Raw genomic sequence first — 21,485 nt, 5'->3', positions numbered from 1 at the left:
GTGAGGCCATAGAGCCATAAGACTTCAGGGGTAAGTTATTATTAAAGAAGAATTGTTAAAGAATAATATGTTCTCATTTGTACCTATGTGATGGGGAAGCTTGGGGATACACAGATTATACTTTTCATTAAAAAATGTTGCCCAGGGCTTCCCTGGTGGCGCAGTGGTTGAGAGTCCGCCTGCCGATGCAGGGGACACGGGTTCGTGCCCCGGTCCGGGAAAATCCCACATGCTGTGGAGCGGCTGGGCCCATGAGCCATGGCTGCTGAGCCTGCGTGTCCAGAGCCTGTGCTCCGCAACAGGAGAGGCCACAACAGTGAGAGGCCCGCGTACCACAAAAAAAAAAAAAAAAAGTTGCCCAGATTTATATAGTTAGGGCCTCTTTCTCCCAATTTTAAATGCAATATGGTAAATCCTTCTGATATGCACAAACTTTTTTGGCTTGGGAAATTTTTCTTCCATTATGTTTTTGTTAATTTCTCCTCTTCTAGTTCTAATTCTAAGGAACAACTACAAGGCTTAAGTTCCCTTGCTGTTCTCTGTAAAGACACCTGTCCCCTTATCTCTTCATTTCTCTCTCTCTGTCCTTCTCTTCTGCCTTCTGGGAGTGAACTCCTCACGTTAGTCTTTCATAGCCCTGAATGGAACATTCATTTACCATCTCACTTTTGCTCTCTGTGATCTCAAGGGCAATTTTAATGATGCCATTGCATTTTTAGTTGTTCTTATAGTTCCTTGCTTCATCCATCTCCTTTCCAACTTTCTTCCTTTTAATCTTAGCCTGCACTCTATCATGGCTTTCTTGCCCTGCTTTCATAGTCTATCCCCTTGCATTCTCTAGAGAATGAACATAATTTTCCAAACTCCTTTGTTCTGTATTTTTAAGCTGTGTTCTTCTGAGTTTTCAGAAGGATAACTCTGTTCTGTTCTGCAGTATTCTTCCGTAGGTATAATGTTAACTTGCCATTGGTATTCATATACTGTGAAACCACAGGAAGAATTCTGCAGTGAAGCAGGATGTGTGGACCATCACTGATTTTACTCGCTGTCCACTGATTTTCCAGCTGAACTCCTGCCTTAGGTCACTGGACAAATGGCGGGCTGGTGTCTATAATTTCTAGTTAAACTCCAGCATCCAGCACTGGCTGCAGTGGACTGAACTTCTGCTGTCCACCTTGGCGGACAAATGCATGAGATGAACTGCAATACAGGAAGCAGGATGCTCTTGTACCCGTCCCACCGAGAGTGCTGATATAATATACTTCCTGGATGCAGCAGTGTCTCACCAAAGCCCGCCGACTTCCTGCTCAGGGATTTCTCGGATCCAAACTCTGAATGGCTGTGGAAGGACCTGTGTTGACAGGGGGTGGAGGATAATATCATGGTGCAGCAAAAAGCAGAGGCAGTAAAGGAAACATGCCCAATTTTCTAGCTGCTGTAAATCTTGCTTTTTTGAATCATTAGTAAGATGGTAAGAGAAAGATAAAAGTGGTTTCCTAATAAATCTCAGGTAGGTCTCAAATAAAGTAAACCCAACACTCTCTTGCGCCTAAAGTTAGTGAAAATTTTTTCTAGATTCTTGACAAAGGAAGACCTCAGTTCTATTTTTCTCTGTTATTGTGAAGTTTTATCACTTTTAAAAAGTACTTTAGGACTTCCCTGGTGGTGCAGTGGTTGAGAGTCCGCCTGTCGATGCAGGGGACACGGGTTCGTGCCCCGGTCCGGGAAGATCCTACATGCCGCAGAGCGGCTGGGCCCGTGAGCCATGGTCGCTGAGCCTGCGTGCCCGGAGCCTATGCTGCGTGGCGGGAGAGGCCACAACCGTGAGAGGCCCGCATACCGCAAAAAAAAAAAAAAAAAAAGTACTTTAGTGGGAAATTGTGTGTTGGGTACTTGCCAGGTGCAATTTTAAACCAGAAATCTTGAGCTCTCCAAATTAATCCCAAACTGCCATGACTTATAGTGTAGAAATTCGCTCACAAGGAATGGACTGTTTCACACCAGTGGAACAGGATACAGCTTTTCAAGATTTACTGAATATTCTAGCCCTGAGATTTTCAACTAGCACTGCTATTTAATACTGTCTCACTTTTGAAAACACGAGTGCTCTTTATAGCCATCGTGTCAAACTGCCTACATTTTCTTAAGATTGATTCTGAAATCATATAACAGCAAGAGACCCAACTTCATAGATAAGCTGTCTTCAATTCCAACCTCATTTTTTCTCAGATTGTTGGTTCTCAGGGACAGGTAACATTCCATTAAAATTTCATTGAAAGGCCATTCACTAGCAATAAGCATTTCTGTTCACACTCTATTATCCTTTCTGGAATAAGGTAAAATATAAATAAATGAATTCAGTATGTAAATCAAGGTAAAAGACTTCCTGATCATTCAGACATTCTAATGCATGATTCCTATTAGTAGGTTTCTCCTCATTTCAGTCATTATCAATTTTTTGTTAATGGTATTTTGTTCTACCTCATCAAATGATACAGTTGTGTTGGTGACCATTTAAGATCTGAACAAAAAATTAATTATGGAAGCCTCTTGCTCTGAGACTGGTGCAAACATGCAAAGCTATGCCAAGAAAACATATTTATCTGTTCTAGTGCTACCATATTTCTCCAAATAGCAAGATCTGAGGTATAATGAACATACATGCTCCATGCTTCCAGCAGAGGGCTCTAAAGATAGACAGGTAGGGAGGTATTATAGATAGACAGACAGGAAGGCAGACAGATTTTTTGGGGGTAGGAGGAGGTAAATATTTGAATTCTGTTGAAAGGAGATCTATTTTGTGAAAAAGAAATTCAACTTCTAAATTGTGAGTTGTAGTCACCAGAATTATCTTCTAAGTGCAAGCTTACAGTGTGACATTTCTGCTCATTAAGCAACAGACACTGGGCTTTTTGATCACAGTTGGTACCAATTCCTTTTATTCTTGTGTCTTCACAGCCTATTCAGGAAGCTCTTATCACATGTCAATTAGTGCTTTGTGAGGCAAATGACTTCTGGATTAAATGGAAACAATGACCTCCACAAAATCCCATCCATCCCTTTATTTTTTTCCCTCCACAGTGTTTTTCTGCAGAATGGAGTTTACCAGAGGAGCTATAGTCTCCACTAGGGTCAATGTAGCACCCGCAATGTGTTTTCAGACTTGTGGCATTATTTTAAAGCAATAAACTTCAACTTTCGTTTGGAGCTTCACTTGTCAGAGTCTGAGGAAAAGCTTCTACTACCCTGAGACGGTTTTAGGCCAAGTTGTGTTGAGATGCTGAACTTAAAAAAGAATGAAAAATAAAAGGTCATTACCAAGCTAATAAAATTGGAATGGTTATAAAATAAAGGGACATGCTTTATAGCTAAGATGTTCGTTCCAACCTCTTCCGGAACTTAATTTTTAAAGGACTGATTTATATATGACTTTAGAGCCACGTACAATACAGTTACTGTCAACTTATTCATGTAAAATCCCTCCAAACAATATTGGCACATCCAGCATCAGGGATACACAAAACCAGTCTTTCATGTTAGGGGTTTTAAGCATTTGCTGAGGTCCCTCTTTATAGAATAGGTGTAAGAGAATAATGGAATTCAAGAGAAATTATAGTTCACACACAGAGGGACACCCATACTATATGCTTTTAAAAATTAGCTTAGTGAAACCATAAAAGCCAAGATCAGGGCTTCCCTGGTGGCGCAGTGGTTGGGAGCCCGCCTGCCGATGTATGGGACATGGGTTTGTGCCCCATTCCGGGAAGATCCCACATGCCGCAGAGCGGCTGGGCCCGTGAGCCATGGCCGCTGAGCCTGTGCGTCCGGAGCCTGTGCTCCGCAACGGGAGAGGCCACAACAGTGAGAGGCCTGTGCACCGCCAAAAAAAAAAAAAAAAGGCCAAGATCAGACTTGGTTACTAACTTCAAATAAAGATAGGCCCTCACTTATTAACCCAGAAGTAGTAACTTGGGTGTTATAACTATTTAAAAAGTAAAACTAAAAGATGTAATTCGTGGATATAATTTCCCCCTGGTCACCTCACCTCTGGCACTCATGAACTCTTGCTGCTCCAGACCTCCTCTGGGCTGACACTTGCCCTACTGGCCAGAATCTTCTTGCACTGTAGCCAGGGAAGCCAAGGATCCACTGGTGTTGGAATCACCTCTTCCTCATACCAGGGAACTGGCTTCCTTCTTCCACTACGACCTTACCCAGCATTGCCCCTCCATACTCTGAATAAGCTCAGGCTAAACTTGGTCACCTGCTAAAGGGGTTGATGAGCTTTTGTGGGCCGTCTTAGATACGTAACCATCATTTACAACATTACTTCTATGGGAACATAGCAAACTTATTTGGGGAATGTATGAAGACTAAGTAGAATCTCCTAGTGATGATTCTTGATAATGAGCATGGCACATACTTGAGTGGACAGCCAATATAATTCTCAAGAACTGTGTCCATGGGGATTCTGTGCTGTACATTTAAAACTAGGGCTTGGGCTTCCCTGGTGGCGCAGTGGTTGAGAGCCAGCCTACCGATGCAGGGGACACAGGTTTGTGGCCCAGTCCTGGAAGATCCCACATGCCGTGAGTGGCTAGGCCCGTGAGCCATGGCCGCTGAGCCTGTGCGTTCGGAGCCTGTGCTCTGCAACGGGAGAGGCCACAACAGTGAGAGGCCAGCGTACCACAAAAAAAAAAAAAAAAAAAAATAGGGCTCAAGGGACCTTCCAGATGAAAGAGGAGTAAGATATGGAGATCACCTTCCTCCCCACAAATACATCAGAAATACATCTACACGTAGAACAACTCCTACAGAACACCTACTGAATGCTGGCAGAAGACCTCAGACTTCCCAAAAGGCAAGAAACTGCCCATGTACCTGGTCATGTGGCTGACAGGGTCTTGGTGATCCAGATGGGTGTCAGACCTGAGCCTCAGAGTTGGGAAAGCCAAGTTCAGGACATTGGTCAACCAGAGACCTCCCAGATACACGTAATATCAAACAGTGAAAGCTCTCCCAGAGATCTCCATCAAAACGCTAGGACCCAGTTCCACTGAACGACCAGCAACCTACAGTGCTGGACACCCTACGCCAAACAACTAGCAAGACAAGAATACAACCCCACACATTAGCAGAGAGGCTGCCTAAAAACATAATATGATCACAGACACCCCAAAACACACCACCAGACGCGGTTCTGCCCACCAGAAAGACAAGATCCAGCCTCATTCATCAGAACACAGGTACCAGTCCCCTCCACCAGGAAACCTACACAACCCACTGAACCAACCTTAGCCACTGGGGGCAGACACCAAAAACAATGGGAACTACGAACCTGCAGCCTGTGAAAAGGAGCCCCAAACACAGTAAGATAAGCAAAATGAGAAGACACAGAAATATGCAGCAGATGAAGGAGCAAGGTAAAAACCCAGCAGACCAAACAAATGAAGAGGAAATAGGGATTCTACCTGAAAAAGAATTCAGAGTAATGACAGTAAAGCTGATAAAAAATCTTGGATACAGAATGCAGAAAATACAAGAAACATTTAACAAGGACCTAGAAGAACTAAAGAGCAAACAAACAATGATGAACAATACAATAAATGAAACTAAAAATTCTCTAGAAGAAATCAATAGCAGAATAACTGAGGAAGAAGAAAGGATAAGTGACCTGGAAGATAAAATAGTGGAAATAACTACTGCAGAGCAGAATAAAGAAAAAAGGAAAAGAATTGAGGACAGCCTCAGAGACCTCTGGGACAACATTAAATGCACCAACATTCGAATTATAGGGGGCCCAGAAAAAGAAGAGAAAAAGAAAGGGACTGAGAAAATATTTGACGAGATTATAGTTGAAAACTTCCCTAATATGGGAAAGGAAAGAGTCAATCAAGTCCAGGAAGCAGAGAGAGTGACATACAGGATAAATCCAAGGAGAAATACGCCAACACACATGTTAATCAAACTATCAAAAATTAAATACAAAGAAAAACTATTAAAAGCAGCAAGGGAGGGCTTCCCTGGTGGCGCAGTGGTTGAGAGTCCGCCTGCCGATGCAGGGGACACAGGTTTGTGCCCCGGTCCGGGAAGATGCCACATGCGGCGAAGCGGCTGGGCCCGTGAGCCATGGCTGCTGAGCCTGCGTGTCCGGAGTCCGTGCTCCACAATGGGAGAGGCCACAACAGTGAGAGGCCCGCGTACCGCCCCAAAAAAAAAAAAAAAAAAAGCAGTAAGGGAAAAGCAACAAATAACATACAAGGGAATTCCCATAAGCTTAACAGCAGATCTCTGCAAGCCACAAGGAAGGGGCAGGAAATATTTAAAGTGATAAAAGGGGAAAACCTACAATCAAGACTACTCTACCCAGCAAGGATCTCATTCAGATTCGATGGAGAAATTAAAACTTTTAAAGACAATCAAAAGCTAAGAGAATTCAGCACCACCAAACCAGCTTTACTACAAATGCTAAAGGAACTTCTTTAGGCGGGAAACACAAGAGAAGGAAAAGACCTACAGTAACAAACCCAAAACAATTTAAAAAATGGTAATAGGAACATATATATCGATCATTACATTAAATGTAAATGGATTAAATGCTCCAACCAAAAGACATACACTGGTTGAATGGATACAAAAACAAGACCTGTATATATGCTGTCTACAAGAGACCCACTTCAGACCTAGGGACACATACAGACTGAAAGTGAGGGGATAGAAAAAGATATTCCAGGCAAATGGAAATCAGAAGAAACCTAGAGAAGCAATTCTCATATCAGACAGAATAGACTTTAACACAAAGACTATTACGAGAGACAAAGAAGGACACTACATAATGATCAAGGGATCAAACCAAGGAGAATATATAATATTGTAAATATTTACGCACCCAACGTAGGAGCACCTCAATACATACGGCAAATGCTGACAGCCATAAAAGGGAGAAGTCGACAGTAACACAGTCATAGTAGGGGACTTTAACACCCCACTTTCACCAATGGACAGATCATCCAAAATGAAAATAAATAAGGAAACACAAGCTTTAAATGATACATTAAACAAGATGGATTTAATTGATATTTATAGGACGTTCCATCCAAAAACAACAAAATACACTTTCCTCTCAAGTGCTCATGGAACACTGTCCAGGACAGATCATACCTTGGGTCACAAATAAAACCTCGGTAAATTCAAGAAACTGAAATGGTATCAAGTATCTTTTCTGACCACAACACTATGAGACTAGATATTAATTACAGGAAAAAATCTGTATTTTTTTACAGATTTGTTTGTTTACAAATACAAACACATGGAAGCTAAACAATACACTACTGAATAACCAAGAGATCACTGAAGAAATCAGAGGAAATCAAAAAATACCTAGACACAAATGACAATGAAAACACGACAACCCAAAACCTATGGGATGCAGCAAAAGCAGTTCTAGGAGGGAAGTTTATAGCAATACAATCCTACCTTAAGAAACAAGAAACACCTCAAATAAACAATCTAAAGTTACACCTAAAGCAATTAGACAAAGAAGAACAAAAACACCCCAAAGTTAGTAGAAGGAAGGAAATCACAAAGATCAGATCAGAAATAAATGAAAAAGAAATGAAGAAAACGATAACACAGATCAATAAAACTAAAAGCAGGTTCTTTGAGAAGATAAACAACATTGATAAACCACTAGCCAGACTCATCAAGAAATAAATGCAGAAGACTCAAATCAACAGAATTAGAAATGAAAAAGGAGAAGTAACAACTGACACTGCAGAAATACAAAGAATCATGAGGGATTACTACAAGCAACTATATGCCAATAAAATGGACAACCTGGAAGAAATGGACAAATTCTTAGAAAAGCACAACCTCCTGAGACTGAACCAGGAAGGAAGAGAAAACATGAAGAGACAAATCACAAGCACTGAAATTGAAACTGTGATTAAAAATCTTCCAACAAACAGAAGCCCAGGACCAGATGGCTTCATGGGCAAATTCTATCAAACATTTAGAGAAGACCTAACACCTATCCTTCTCAAACTTGTCCAAAATACAGCAAAGGGAGGGATACTCCCAAACTCATTCTATGAGGCCATAATAACCCTGATACCAAAACCAGACAAAGATGCCACAAAAAAAAAGAAAACTACAGGCCGATATCACTAAAGAACACAGATGCAAAAATCCTCAACACAATACTAGCAAACAGAATCCAACATCACACCAAAGGATCATACACCATGATCAAGTGGGGTTTATCCCAGAGATGCAAGGATTCTCAATATATGCATATCAAACAATGTGATACACCATATTAACAAACTGAAACAGAAAAATCATATGATCATCTCAATAGATGCAGAGAAAGCTTTCAACATAATTCAACACCGATTTATGATAAAAACCCTCCAGAAAGTAGGCATAGAGGGAACTTACCTCAACAAATAAAGGCTATATATGACAAACCCACAGCCAACATTGTTCTCAATGCTGAAAAACTGAAACCATTTCCTCTAAGATCAGGAACAAGACGAGGCTGTCCCCTCTCACCACTATTATTCAACATAGTTTTGGAAGTTTTAGCCACAGCAATCAGAGAAGAAAAAGAAATAACAGAAATCCAAATTGCAAAAGAAGAAGTAAAACTGTTTGCAGATGACATGATACTATATATAGAGAATCCTAAAGATGCCACGAGAAAACTACTAGAGCTAATCAATGAATTTGGTAAAATTGCAGGATACATAATTAATGCACAGAAATCTCTTTCATTCCTATGCACTAGTGATGAAAAATCTGAAAGAGAAATTAAGGAAACACTCCCATTTACCACTGCAACAAAAAGAATAAAGTACCTAGGAATAAACCTACCTAGGGAGACAGAAGACCTGTATGCAGAAAACTATAGGACACTGATGAAAGAAATTAAAGATGATACAAAGAGATAGAGACATATGCCATGTTCTTGGAATGAAAGAATCAACATTGTGAAACTGATTATACTACCCAAAGCAACCCACAGATTCAATGCAATCCCTATCAAACTACCAATGGCATTTTTCAGAGAACTAGAACAAAAAATTTCACAATTTGTATGGAAACACAAAAGACCCTGAATTGCTAAAGCAACGTTGAGAAAGAAAAACGGAGCTGGAGGAATCAGGCTCCCAGACTTCAGACTATACTACAAAGCTACAGTAATCAAGACACTATGGTACTGGCACAAAAACAGAAACATAGATCAATGGAATAGAATAGAAAGCCCAGAGGTCAACCCATGCACATATGGTCACCTTATCTTTGCTAAAGGCGGCAAGAATATACCATGGAGAACAACAGTCTCTTCAATAAGTGGTGCTGGGAAAACTGGACAGCTACAAGTAAAAGAATGAAATTAGAACACTCCCTAACACCACACACAAAAATAAACTCAAAATGGATTAAAAACCTAAATGTAAGGCCAGAGACTATAAATCTCTTAGAGGAAAACATAGGCAGAACACTCTATGACATAAATCACAGGAAGATCTTTTTTGACCCACCTCCTAGAGAACTGTAAATAAAAACAAGAACAAACAAATGGGACCTAATGAAACTTAAAAGCTTTTGCACAGCAAAGAAAAACATAAAAAGACGAAAAGACAGCCCTCAGACTGGGAGAAAATATTTGCAAATGAAGCAACTGACAAAGGATTAATCTCCAAAATTTACAAGCAGCTCATGCAGCTCAATATCAAAAAAGCAAACAACCCAATCCAAAAATGGGCAGAAGACCTAAACAGACATTTCTCCAAAGAAGATATACAGATTGTCAACAAACACATGAAACAATGTTCAACATCACTAATCATTAGCGAAATGCAAATCAAAGCTACAATGAGGTATCACCTCACACCAGTCAGAATGGCCATCATCAAAAAATCTACAAATAATAAATGCTGGAGAGAGTGTGGAGAAAAAGGAACCCTCTTGCACTGTTGGTAGGAATGTGAAATGATATAGCCACTATGGAGAATAGCATGGAGGTTCCTTAAAAAATTAAAAATAAAACTACCACATGATCCAGCAATCCCACTACTGGGCATATACCCTGAGAAAACCATAATTCAAAAATAGTCATGTACCACAATTTTCACTGCAGCTCTATTTACAATAGCCAGGACACGGAAGCAACCTAAGTGTCCATTGAGATATGAAAAGATAAAGATGTGGCACATGTATACAATGGAATATTACTCAGCCATAAAAGGAAACGAAATTCAGTTATTTATAGTGAGGTGGATGGACCTAAAGTCTGTCATACAGAATGAAGTAAAGGAGAAATTAACACACCATTGTAAAGCAATTATACTCCAACTAAGATGTTAAAAAAAACACGGGGCTTCCCTGGTGGCTCAGTGGTTGGGAGTCCGCCTGCCGATGCGGGGGACGCAGGTTCGTGCCCTGGTCCAGGGGGATCTGGGCCTGTGCGTCAGGAGCCTGTGCTCCACGGCTGCGTGGGGGCGGGCCACGGCGGTGGGAGGCCCGCATACCACAAAAAAAAAAAAAAAAGAGGAAATGGAGTTATTTGTAGTGAGGTGGATGGACCTAGAGACTGTCATACAGAATGAAGCAAGTCAGAAAGAGAAAAACAAATGCAATATGCTAACACATATATATGGAATCTAAAAAAAAAAAAGAAAGAAAATGGTTCTGAAGAACTTAGGGGCAGGACAGGAATAAAGACACAGACATAAGAGTGGACTTGAGGACACGGGGAAGGGGAAGGGTTAGCTGGGACGAAGTGAGAGAGTGGCATGGACATATATACTCTACCGAATGTAAAAATAGATAGCTAGTGGGAAGCAGCCACATAGCACAGGGAGATGAGCTCGGGGCTCTGTGACAGCCTAGAGGGGTGGGATAGGGAGTGTGGAGGGAGACGCAAGAGGGAGGAGATATGGGGATATAGGTATATGTATAGCTGATTCACTTTGTTATAAAGCAGAAACTAACACACCATTGTAAAGCAATTATATTCCAATAAAGATGTAAAAAAAAAAGAATAAAAAAAAATAGAGCTCAGATCAGGGTGATCTCATATATTTTTCTAAATATAATAATTATTCACATTCATTGAATTATTAAATTACAGGGTTATTAATAAGCTAATAAAAGTTGCGAACTGGCTAAGAGAAAAGTTTGAGTTAATAAAAAGTTCAACTATTATAATGTTATTAGTGATTCAAACTCAATTAAGTTAAATGTCTCCTATTATCTCAAGGATGGAGACTTAAAATTCACTTGTATTATGTAACTATTCAATGAAAGTATTTAAAATTAACATCATTTAAACAAAACCAAAAAGCCTGATTTAAAGGTTTCACTGCGTTTGGTTTCCTGCATAAGGGCTTTAATACATGCATTTTATTTAGCACATTTACACACCTAGTAAAAACTGCTTACTACAACTATGCCTTAACCAATAGGTTAATAACTAGCATAAACTCTGGTAACATGCATGAGAATAGAAGACAGCCTAGGTTCGATTCCTTAGACTTTACCACTTTCTTGCTGAGGACCTTGGGCAAATTACTCTGAGTCTTGGTTTACTCACCTGTAAAATGGGAGTAACTGGTATAAGTAGCTACCTCATAGCATGTTTAAATGAGACAATCTATATACTTAGAAGAGAGCTTGGCATATACAGGCATATCTCGGAGACACTGCAGGTCTGGTTCCAGACCACTGCAATAGAGTGAGTATCGCTGTAAAGTGAGTCACATGACTATTTTGGTTTCCAGTGCATTTAAAGGTTATGTTTATGTTTATTCTACACTGTGGTCTATTAAGTGTGCTATAGCATGTTTAAAAAACAATGTACATACCTTAATTAAAAAAATAGTTTATTGCTAAAAAATGCTAACCATCATCTGAGCCTTCAGTGAGTGGTAGTAGTAATATCAATGGTCACTGACCACAGATCGATGACAACAAATAATAATGAAAAAGTTTGAAATATTGGGAGAATTACCAAAATATGACACAGAGACACGAAGTGAGCAAATGCTGGTGGAAAAAATGGCACCAACAGATTTGCTCTACACAGAATTGCCGACAAACTTTCAATTTGTTGAAAAAATTAAAATGCAGTGCCTATGAAGTGTGATAAAGTGAAGTGCAATAAAATGAGGTACGCCTGCAATAAATACTCAATAAAAGTCAGGTATTACTAGGTCTGCATATCTCACATACAGATTTTCAACAATTCAAAGACACATCAGTATGACTATAGTTACTGTGGCTCCGGGTGGATATGTCACTCTAGCTCAAGTCCTACCCAGTGGCTTCCTATCATAACTGGAATAAAATTCAAAGTTCCCACCTTAGTCCTGCATGATTTGGCTTCTGGTCACCTCTCAGACCTCACTGCCAGTCTAGACACTTTTGTACCAGCTGTTCCCTCTGCTTCAAACACCCTCCCCAAGGCTACAACCTTCACTTCATCTAGCTTTCTGTTTACGTATCATTATAGGAAGGTTTTTCCTAACAACTCCATTCAAAAGCTTTCTGCCACCCCTTCCATTAGCTCTTTACCTCCTTATCTGCTTTATTTCTCTTTATACTTATAATTAGTACTGGGTATCACATTACAGATGTATTTATTCATTTGTTTTTTTATCTGTCTCCCCCCACTAGAATGTAAGCTCCATGAGGTCAGGGAATGCATCTTATACATAGCTATGTCCTCTAAGTTTCTAACTGCTTGCGTTTAGGAGGCTCTCGACAAACAGGTGTCAAACAACTGAATTAAATAACTAAACCGAATACAAAAATGCATCTCACATGGTTGATCTCCATAAGGGGTTTATAATCTTGTATGGAAGAAGAAACAGTCACAACGATTCTGTGTTATTATTGCCTGAATCACTTTAAAGTGATTGCTAATGAGTGACAAATTTTCATTATCTGCATGCAAGGGTTAATTGTTGGATTTAAAAAAGCCCTTTGCGTATACTCATTACATTGACAATAGAACTCACAGCTGAGTTCATGTAGCCTCTGGTTTGCTGGTCATCTGGAGCTAAACTGTTTTCTGCCTTACGAGGCGCACACACACAAATGTACTTGGAATGTGCCGTATATAGCGTGACTCGCAGACATTTCATTTGGCAGACCTACTCAGTCAAGGCTAAGGTGCAGTTGTAATCAGCTGCATCACCTTTCTAGTCATTTTATCATCTAAACAGGTAAGTGAAAAGCCCTGATTCTACCAGATGATTCTACTGAAAGCCTAGGCTCACATTCCTGAAAGCCAGTTGGTCACACAACTTCAACCTTCACTGAAGCAAAGGAATAAGACAGCTCTCCTTCCCATTTCTATGTAACACTCAGGCTTACTGTGAGGCTTCAAGAAGAAGGAAGCAAATCGCAAAAGCAAAAGAAAGAGTGAATGTATCCGATTTAGAAGACACCATCTTTCCTAAACTGCAAAGCCTCTGAATGTTTATATGCTGCTGCGGCTGCTTTTACAAAGGTCAGTCCCAATGGTGAGCCTCCCGAGATCAACCGAATAATTTTGAAAACTTCTTTATATCAGGAACAAAGACATCAATTCACAGTTAATAGAAACGACGTTTGTAAAAGGTCAAACCCATTCATTTTTTAAAAAGCTTTCCAAATTAAGGCAAAATGATTGTTTACTTAATGTTTTATACCTTCAATATTAGTTTTAGATGTGTCTCACACACAGAGACACACATGTGTGTCAGGGACTTGCACAATCCTGGCTTTATCTCTCACTGGCTCTGTGGCCTTGAGCATGTTATCTTACCTCTCTGCTTCAAGTTCCTCATCTATAAAATGGATGGTGTTTTCTACCTCATATTGCCTGCCATGTAATAAGTACTGGACAAACGCAAAGCATTGAATTTATCCATTTTGTATCTAGAATTTACTACTCTCTCCTGATAATCATATTCTCCTCCTTCCTTTTAATAACAGAACTACGTCTTTTAGCTTGGTGCATGGCTGCCCAGCAAGACCACACTCCCACTAGGTATGGACAAGTGTCTAAATTCTGGTCAATGGGATGTGGGCAGTAAAGATGTGTATGGCTCCTCTGAAAGGAAGGAACTTGCCCTCCTGGCTCTCCTCCCTCAGGCTGGAACCTGACAGCAGGAGTGGTGACTGTCTGACCAAAACCACACACATGACGCCCAGGGGGTAGCAGCCCTGGAGAGGGAAGGTGCTAAGACCCGCAGGGCTCACCCTGAGCCTTCCTCCTCCCTGGGTCCCTCATCTGCTGGGACTTGCTGTGTTTGAGAAAAATAAACTTCTATACTGTTTATGCTATAATTGTTTCTGCTGAAGTGGCCAAATTAATACACTAACTAATGCTAGCATATTTCCTCAATTTTAAATTATAAAAGTTCACAGCCAGGCATCTTGAAATCTATAGTCATTCTCTTCCATATTGATGATCAATTACTTGATGTCAAGTCCTTGTTAGGGGAAGACACCCTCCTCCTGCCCAAATTAAATCACTTGGCAGGTCACAGGTACTGTCTGGGTCCTGGCAATGGACACCTGGATGACTGTGACAGAAATCGAGAAGGAAGGTACCAGCAGTTGTCCAGGGAGGGGGCCGTTCAGGAAAGTCATGAGGTCAGAGCACAAAGTGCGTGTCAGGGCTGGCAGCGTAAGACCCTACTTGGCAGGTCCACCTACCAGCCTGAGGTAGTTCTGTAGCATCTGCAGAGGGATCATAGAGGCATAGGTCACGCTACTGAGGCAGCCTTCCTGCGGCCCTGTGAGAAAGAAGCAAACGGAAGGAAAAATGGGCTCTTCTTGTGAACTGTATAAACGATCAAAACATAAAAGAGCCTATCATAAAAGATACAACATGTTTATTGACTTATGTAGGCAGAGCTGACATTTAGCCAAGAGGCACCAGTGTGCCTTTACCATCGTGAAAATACTGTAACACTTTGTATTGACTGACAGCCCCTGCTGCTGGCCTCCCAAGACCTCCCCAGCTGCCCCTACCTTCCCCCGGGAGCCCACCCATCTCCTGTCAATCACTACCAGGGCATTCAGATCCGGGCTCCAAAACTATAGCTTGTATTTGCTCTGACTGCTGGATTCAATATTTTACTGTTTATAAGCAAATGTCATCAGAGATAATCCCAATCCTCAGAAAGTTCTAGCCTTGCCAGCGTTAATGTACGGGTGCATTCCCAAACTCTGTCCCCTGCCCCCGACCCCCTTCCGTGTTCAGCCACTCTCTCAATATGGTGTTTCAGCCTGAAGGAATTTTCTGGAATGGTCTCACACTTTTTTTAAACTTAAGTATCATTCAAGCAATAAAATAGAACTTTATTAGTTCAAACTGAATTTTTAAAAGCTCCATTCCCAAGTCTGGGAAATGCATGATGAAATCAGTACCCTTTTAGAGTTAAGGGCTGAGAAACTGAGAATTTCTATACTACGTACTAGCTTTATGTACTCAGACAAGAAAATCAATCTCTCTGAGCCTCAATTTCCTTGTACATGAAATGAGGATAAACATAAATACGTATCTTAATTAACATAACTAACATAACATAAATCTTAATCTTAATTGGGCTGTTGTAAGGATTACAGGAATTTATACTTGTATTGTGCTGTAAACAACAGAGCCTAGCACAGAGTAGATGCTCACTGAAATTAGCCTGTACCCTAATAATCACATGGACTTGACAGCAATAAAAGACACTGCTCTTAACATGGTATCTGTCACTCTCTTATAAGCACATCAATTTGTTCCTAAAGAGAAATGCAATCAGAATCTCAGCAATCAATGATCAGGACAGACGTCACCACAGGTATCAGAAACATGGCTTTTGATTTTCCTCTTCTTAAACATTTCAAAAAACATCTAATTACCTAGTAGTGGGAGTCACACATGTGTGGCCTGAGGACACAGGACAAAACCATGCAGATTCAGAGCCTGTGCTGTGAAACACTCATGATGCAAAGTCTCCCAACATCACCTCAGTCTGGAATACCCTTACCTGACAAAAGCGCAGTGACCTGCTCTGCTTTATTCGTTTTCATAAAGTCCCACGGGGACTGCGTGAAGCTCTGACCTGCTGACCACGGCACATTTCCTAGTTCAAAAAAAAATAAAATGAAATATCAAGAGAAGCTTAAAAGTAATTCTTCTTGTAAGAGTCAATGAACGATCTCCTGTGTGAGACCCCAAAGGACTCCAGAGCTTAGACTGTCAGAGACACAGACAGACTATGGAAAGGGTCACACAAAGGGTTAACTCCCTCGTACAATTTTTGTGGATGGTCAAGAGGAGGCCTTCAAGCTACAGCCTTCTCCAAAGCTGTTCTTACAAGGGATTGAAAGAAACCTGGTGAAAATACAACCAAACATGTCCAGGGTGAAGTTTTCAAGGACAAAGCAGATCATAACCTTTCATGGTTCTTCCAGTGCCTGTTTCACAAAGCCGGAGCACTTTGGATGAGATAACAGGTCCTTTACGATCTGGTCCTTGCCCCACTTTCCAACAAACTTTTGGATTCTAGTAAAAACAGTTAACTTCAGGGGCTCAGAATAAAGCAAACCTTTTCACAGTCTGGGCCCCCTGCTCACTCTTGCTCAAAAAAGGGTCCCAATTCGTAAGTGTCCACTCTGGGGAGGCATTAGTCCTCAGTACTTGTTTCCATCTCTTCCTTCCACAGATCAATTCTCAAATACCTATTCTCAGCACACCTCCAACACACGTGCACACCCTACCTGTAACTCACTGCTTCTCCGTTGCCCTTGGTCCCTTTAATCCAGTTGAGGTTATCAATAAAGTTACTTATATACATACATAATAACAGTGGTGTGCAGGCATGCCTCTTTTTATTGTGTTTTGCTTTACTGCCCACTGCAGAGCTTGTGTTATTTACAAACTGAAAGCTCTTGACCCTGCATGGAACAAGTCTATCAGCGCCATTTTTCCAACAGCATTTTCTCATTTTGTGCCTGTGTAACATTTTGGTAATTCTCACAATATTTCAAACGTTTTCGTTATTGTATTTGTTATGGTGATCTGTGATCAGTGATCTCTGATGTTACTATTGCAAAAAGATTATGACTTGCCGAAGGCTCAGACGATAGTTAGCATTTTTTAGCAAAAAATGTTTTTAAATTCAGGTATGTACATAGTTTTTTAGACAATGCTATTGTACACTTAATAGACTGCAATACATTATAAATAACGTTTATATGCACTGAGAAACCAATACATGTGACGCGCTTTACTGGGGTATTCTGTTTATTGTGGTGGTCTGGAACTGAACCCGCGATATCCCTGAGGTATGCCTGTAACTACCAGTTATCAAGTGGCCACAGCCAGGTACTAAACGAAAGCCTTTACCCACAAAACTCAATGATTTTTAGATCTGAAATGCTTCTTGGGTGCCCTGCACCTCTGGGACAAGGATGAACACCGGAACGGTCAGGCCTTAGCACCCACTGCTCACAGAAGTACCTGGATCTGATGCTGGTGAATACCCATTTGCCTTCCCCAGTTTCCAGATCAGCTGGATGAGGGCTGAGGGTGGAGGCCCATTTCATTCAAAACATAGCCGTGAGGACTTCGTTTATTTGACCCCTGGGCAGAACCACACCTTAAATAATACTGCACTTTCTGGGCAAATGTGTTCCTGAGAATCATTTATGACTTATTTTTTTAATGCACTTCTAAAATTATATAATAATTCTTCTGTAATAATTATTTTATGATAATAACTGATCCATAAAATTAAGTTGTGAATAATTTGCTTTAAAACCTGTTGGTAATATATGTTTTGAAAGTGATTTAGCATATATGTGTGAAAATAAAATACTTTCTAATATAATAAGCTGATACATTAATCGCATGGTGAAAATTGCCCTTCCCTCAATCCTGACTATTCTTTTGCAACCTGGTGCTATTGAAAATACGCAGGCTTTCCTATAAGACAGGCTGGAATCTGAGTCCTGACTGTGTGACCTCAGGCAAGTTAACTTGTAACCAGTTATCTGTAAATGAGCCTGCGGTAAGGACTCACTAGGTCTGTATATAAATAAAGCTCCCAGCACAGTCCTGCCATCACAGGAGGTTCCCCATAGATGTCTTAGCTCGACAGGAAAGAAACTAACCAGGGACAACTAACATTTATAGTACACTTACTATGTTTACCAGAAAGCAAATCTTATCTTTTGAAGTTCTTTGGAGTCCTATCAAACAGAAACAACCAGGTATCACCCTGACTCATCCCAAGTGGGAGCTTTGACTATATTTCATTAAAGTGCCTCTTCTAACTAGACTTTATTAGGACTCCCATCCAAAGGTAAGGTGTTCATACACTACTGCATCTTTGGCACAGCCCAAGTACAAGCTTGGAGCTGTGTTCAGAGCTTGTGTATTAGCAAAGCAGCTGCAATGTGGTTAGTTTCTTGCATTTATCAAAACAGCAAGTGCAATCACAAAGCCTCATCAAGGGCTTTCATGTTCTTTACTCTCTGGATATTATTTGAGGCATAAAAGCATTTTTACACCAACAGGCAACATTATGTAATGGCTGCATTATGAATACTCAAGTTTTTCAGCACCAGCAGCTGCCACAAGTGAGCTTTGAATGTATTTAATCAGTGAGCTGCGCATCAGGTTAGGGAGCCCATGAATGTAAATAAACCCAGAATTTTAACTTTCCCTTCATTGCCGGACTGCTGATACCTAGCGTGATGGATCGCACGCTGCTTGCGCCGAGGCCAATGCTAGAGTCAGCGGTGCTATTAAACGTCACGTCTTCCAGACTCCACCATCCGTCAGAAGAGATTGCTTGGAAATGATTTGTCAGAGCTTGACTCACTGCTTTTGAAAAATCATCCCATGATGTCTGTTTGCGAATATTTAAAGCACATATTGTGTTTTCACGTTCAAAATCGTCGGCACCGTAGTTGCCTGGTTGAATCTCACCCACTGAAATCCTTAAGGGTATTTTAAGAGCATCTGTTGGAAGAATGAAAGAATTAGGGGGAAAAAATCCTGACAGGATAAAAACCAGCAAAAATCTTACATAAAACAAACAGATATAAACATTTTAAAAACAAAGCAAAGGGCTGCTATCCTTTTTTAAATATCATCAATTGAATATTCGTCTACTGGAGTAAATTTTGGTCTCCCAATCTCTTCACAGTTTCTTTGGAACCATGTTGCTTGAACTGTTTATCTTTCCTTGTCTCTTTGGCCAGTTCTACTTCCTTGATTCTTTCCCTTCAGCAAGGTTCTCAAATTCTTTCAAAAAGCATCTGAGAAAACTAGAGCCCTCTCTTGACCTCTCTATATCAACTTTTCTCCTCACCTTCATTGATAACATCATGAAGAAGGCAGGTTACAGCTGCGTAGGTCAGTGTGCTTAGGACAGTGGTTTCAGACTCATACAGACCTCGGGCTGGGCCTCAGGGTCAGCTTTCTACTTAGCCATGTGTACTTGGTAAATGGCCTTCATATCTCTCTATGCCCCAATTTCTTCCATAAAATGGAAGGAACGTACAATTGAGATGCTATGAAGAATAAATGAACTCATGTTTGCAAGGGATTAAACACACTATTTGTTTAACACATTATCTGTTAACACACTATCTCACAAGAACTAGTAAGTACTTGATAACTGGTGAACAGTGCAGTAGAAGCTTTTAAAATGATCTTTCCAATCTCTCTGTGACACCAGCGGACTGGGGCCCCCTCCCAGGTGGATAGCTCCCCATGTACTTGTTTTCATGAACTGAATTATATGCTTACCAAGAGCCACTTGTGTTTAATCCCAAATCTTCTATGTCTGTTGAACTCATTACTGTAATTAGTAAATTAAATATTCCAGATACTGATGAGATGAATTACTATTCCTATGAAAATCAGAACACTTTTGAGACTGAACAGAGGAGCTGCTATAAACAAGTTTTTAGTGAGATATGGATGAGACAACTACATAAAATTAGAAAAAAATTAATTATCTCTAGACAGATACTGCCTTTAGTTTGCTTCATAAATATGTTTACGTCCTCAAACAACAGAAACCACAGACAAAGCATTAAAGATGTGGTCTGTTCAAATAAGAATACGCGGCACTTCAATCAGCAGAACCATATCAATATAAAGAGCTTCACCCAAACGTTGATGAAAGAATTACCTGGTGTGTTTTAAATGAAAATGAAATGTTTAAAAATATTTTTATGATCCTCTTCTTAAACTGACTTTTTTCCATTAACCGACCACCTACTAGATTTTATTTTTGGTCCTCATGTTACTTAGCAGCTTGTGACACAGCTAATCTCTCTGCTCTCTGATACACTCCTCCTGGATTTCCTCACACCTCATTGGTCACCCTCTAACATTGTTCCTTTGCTGGTCCCTCCCCTTCTTCTAGATTTCTTAATGAGAGTCTTGCAAGGCTTGTTTCTCTTACTTTTTCTATCTGTGTTCACTGCCTTCGAGACCTCATACAGTCCCATGACTTTAAGTACCATCTCTAGACAGTTGACTCTCAGATTTATAAATCCAGCTCATGCTCACTCCAGAATTCTTGCTGACTTGACATCTCCTACATAGATGCGCAGACACCTCAAATTCATAATTCAGAACATAACTCCTAATCTTCGTTAGCAAAATCTGCTTCACCCACAGCCTTCCCCTAGACAGCTGATGGCAATGCCATCCTGCCGGTTGTTGCCATCCTGCCAGTTGTTCAGACTGAAAACCCTGGAATTATCCATGAATCCCCTCTCTCATACCTCACACCCAACCCATCAGAAAGTTGTGTTGGCTCATCTTTGGCTACATCCAGAACCGACACGTCCTCATTTACTACAATCCTGAACTGAGCTGTCATTACTGGCTCTCACCTGGAACACTACATTAATGGCCTAACATCAGGCCTGTGACTTCCTAGTTTGTTTTTTTTTTTTGACAAAGCAGCCAGAGATACCATTAAAACGTACACCATTCTTAATTAGGAACATTGCCAGGGTTGGCCTTTTACAATTAGTATGAGATTTCTTTGATGTTATCTTTTCTTAATAGTTATTTTAAAAAACTTTTTATTGGCGTATAGTTGACTTACAATGTTGTGTTATTTAGAAGCTCACTTATGTTTACTAAGTTGATAAAAGCAAAATTTAAAATGAGATAGCTAAAAAAAATAAATTAAATAAAATGACAGCTAACAAATGTCTTTTTTTTTTTTTTACAGGGTAGGAATACTTACAATGTTCCTGAATTAAAAAATGACAAAAATTCTTAAAAAAAAAATGTACACCAGGTCCCGTCACTCGTAAGCTCAAACACTGAAATGGTTACCTTAAGTCCCAACAATGGCCTACAAATTCCAGTTAGATCAGGCTCAATCCCCATCCCCTCCTGCAACTTCTCTGACCTGTTCTCCTACTTTTCTCCCCTCACTCGTTGTAACACAGTCACT

The 21,485-nt window shown here is 40.4% G+C and overlaps 1 protein-coding gene across 1 annotated transcript in view; it reads right to left on the bottom strand.

Moving 5' to 3' along the window:
- CTTNBP2 (cortactin binding protein 2) overlaps positions 1-21,485 on the bottom strand; it is a 156,169-nt gene that overhangs the window by 29,113 nt on the left and 105,571 nt on the right. The window contains exons 10-12 of the mRNA XM_060156004.1: positions 18,743-19,018; positions 16,038-16,133; positions 14,713-14,792 (exon numbers count right to left, since the gene is read on the bottom strand). Coding sequence (XP_060011987.1) covers positions 14,713-14,792; positions 16,038-16,133; positions 18,743-19,018 — 452 coding nt within the window. The remainder of the gene's footprint in view (positions 1-14,712; positions 14,793-16,037; positions 16,134-18,742; positions 19,019-21,485) is intronic.

The sequence above is a fragment of the Lagenorhynchus albirostris genome, chromosome 8, assembly GCF_949774975.1.
Source record: "Lagenorhynchus albirostris chromosome 8, mLagAlb1.1, whole genome shotgun sequence".
Classification (NCBI taxonomy): domain Eukaryota; kingdom Metazoa; phylum Chordata; class Mammalia; order Artiodactyla; family Delphinidae; genus Lagenorhynchus; species Lagenorhynchus albirostris.
The sequence above is the reverse complement of the archived record's forward strand: the minus strand, read 5'-3'. Positions and strand labels throughout refer to the sequence as shown.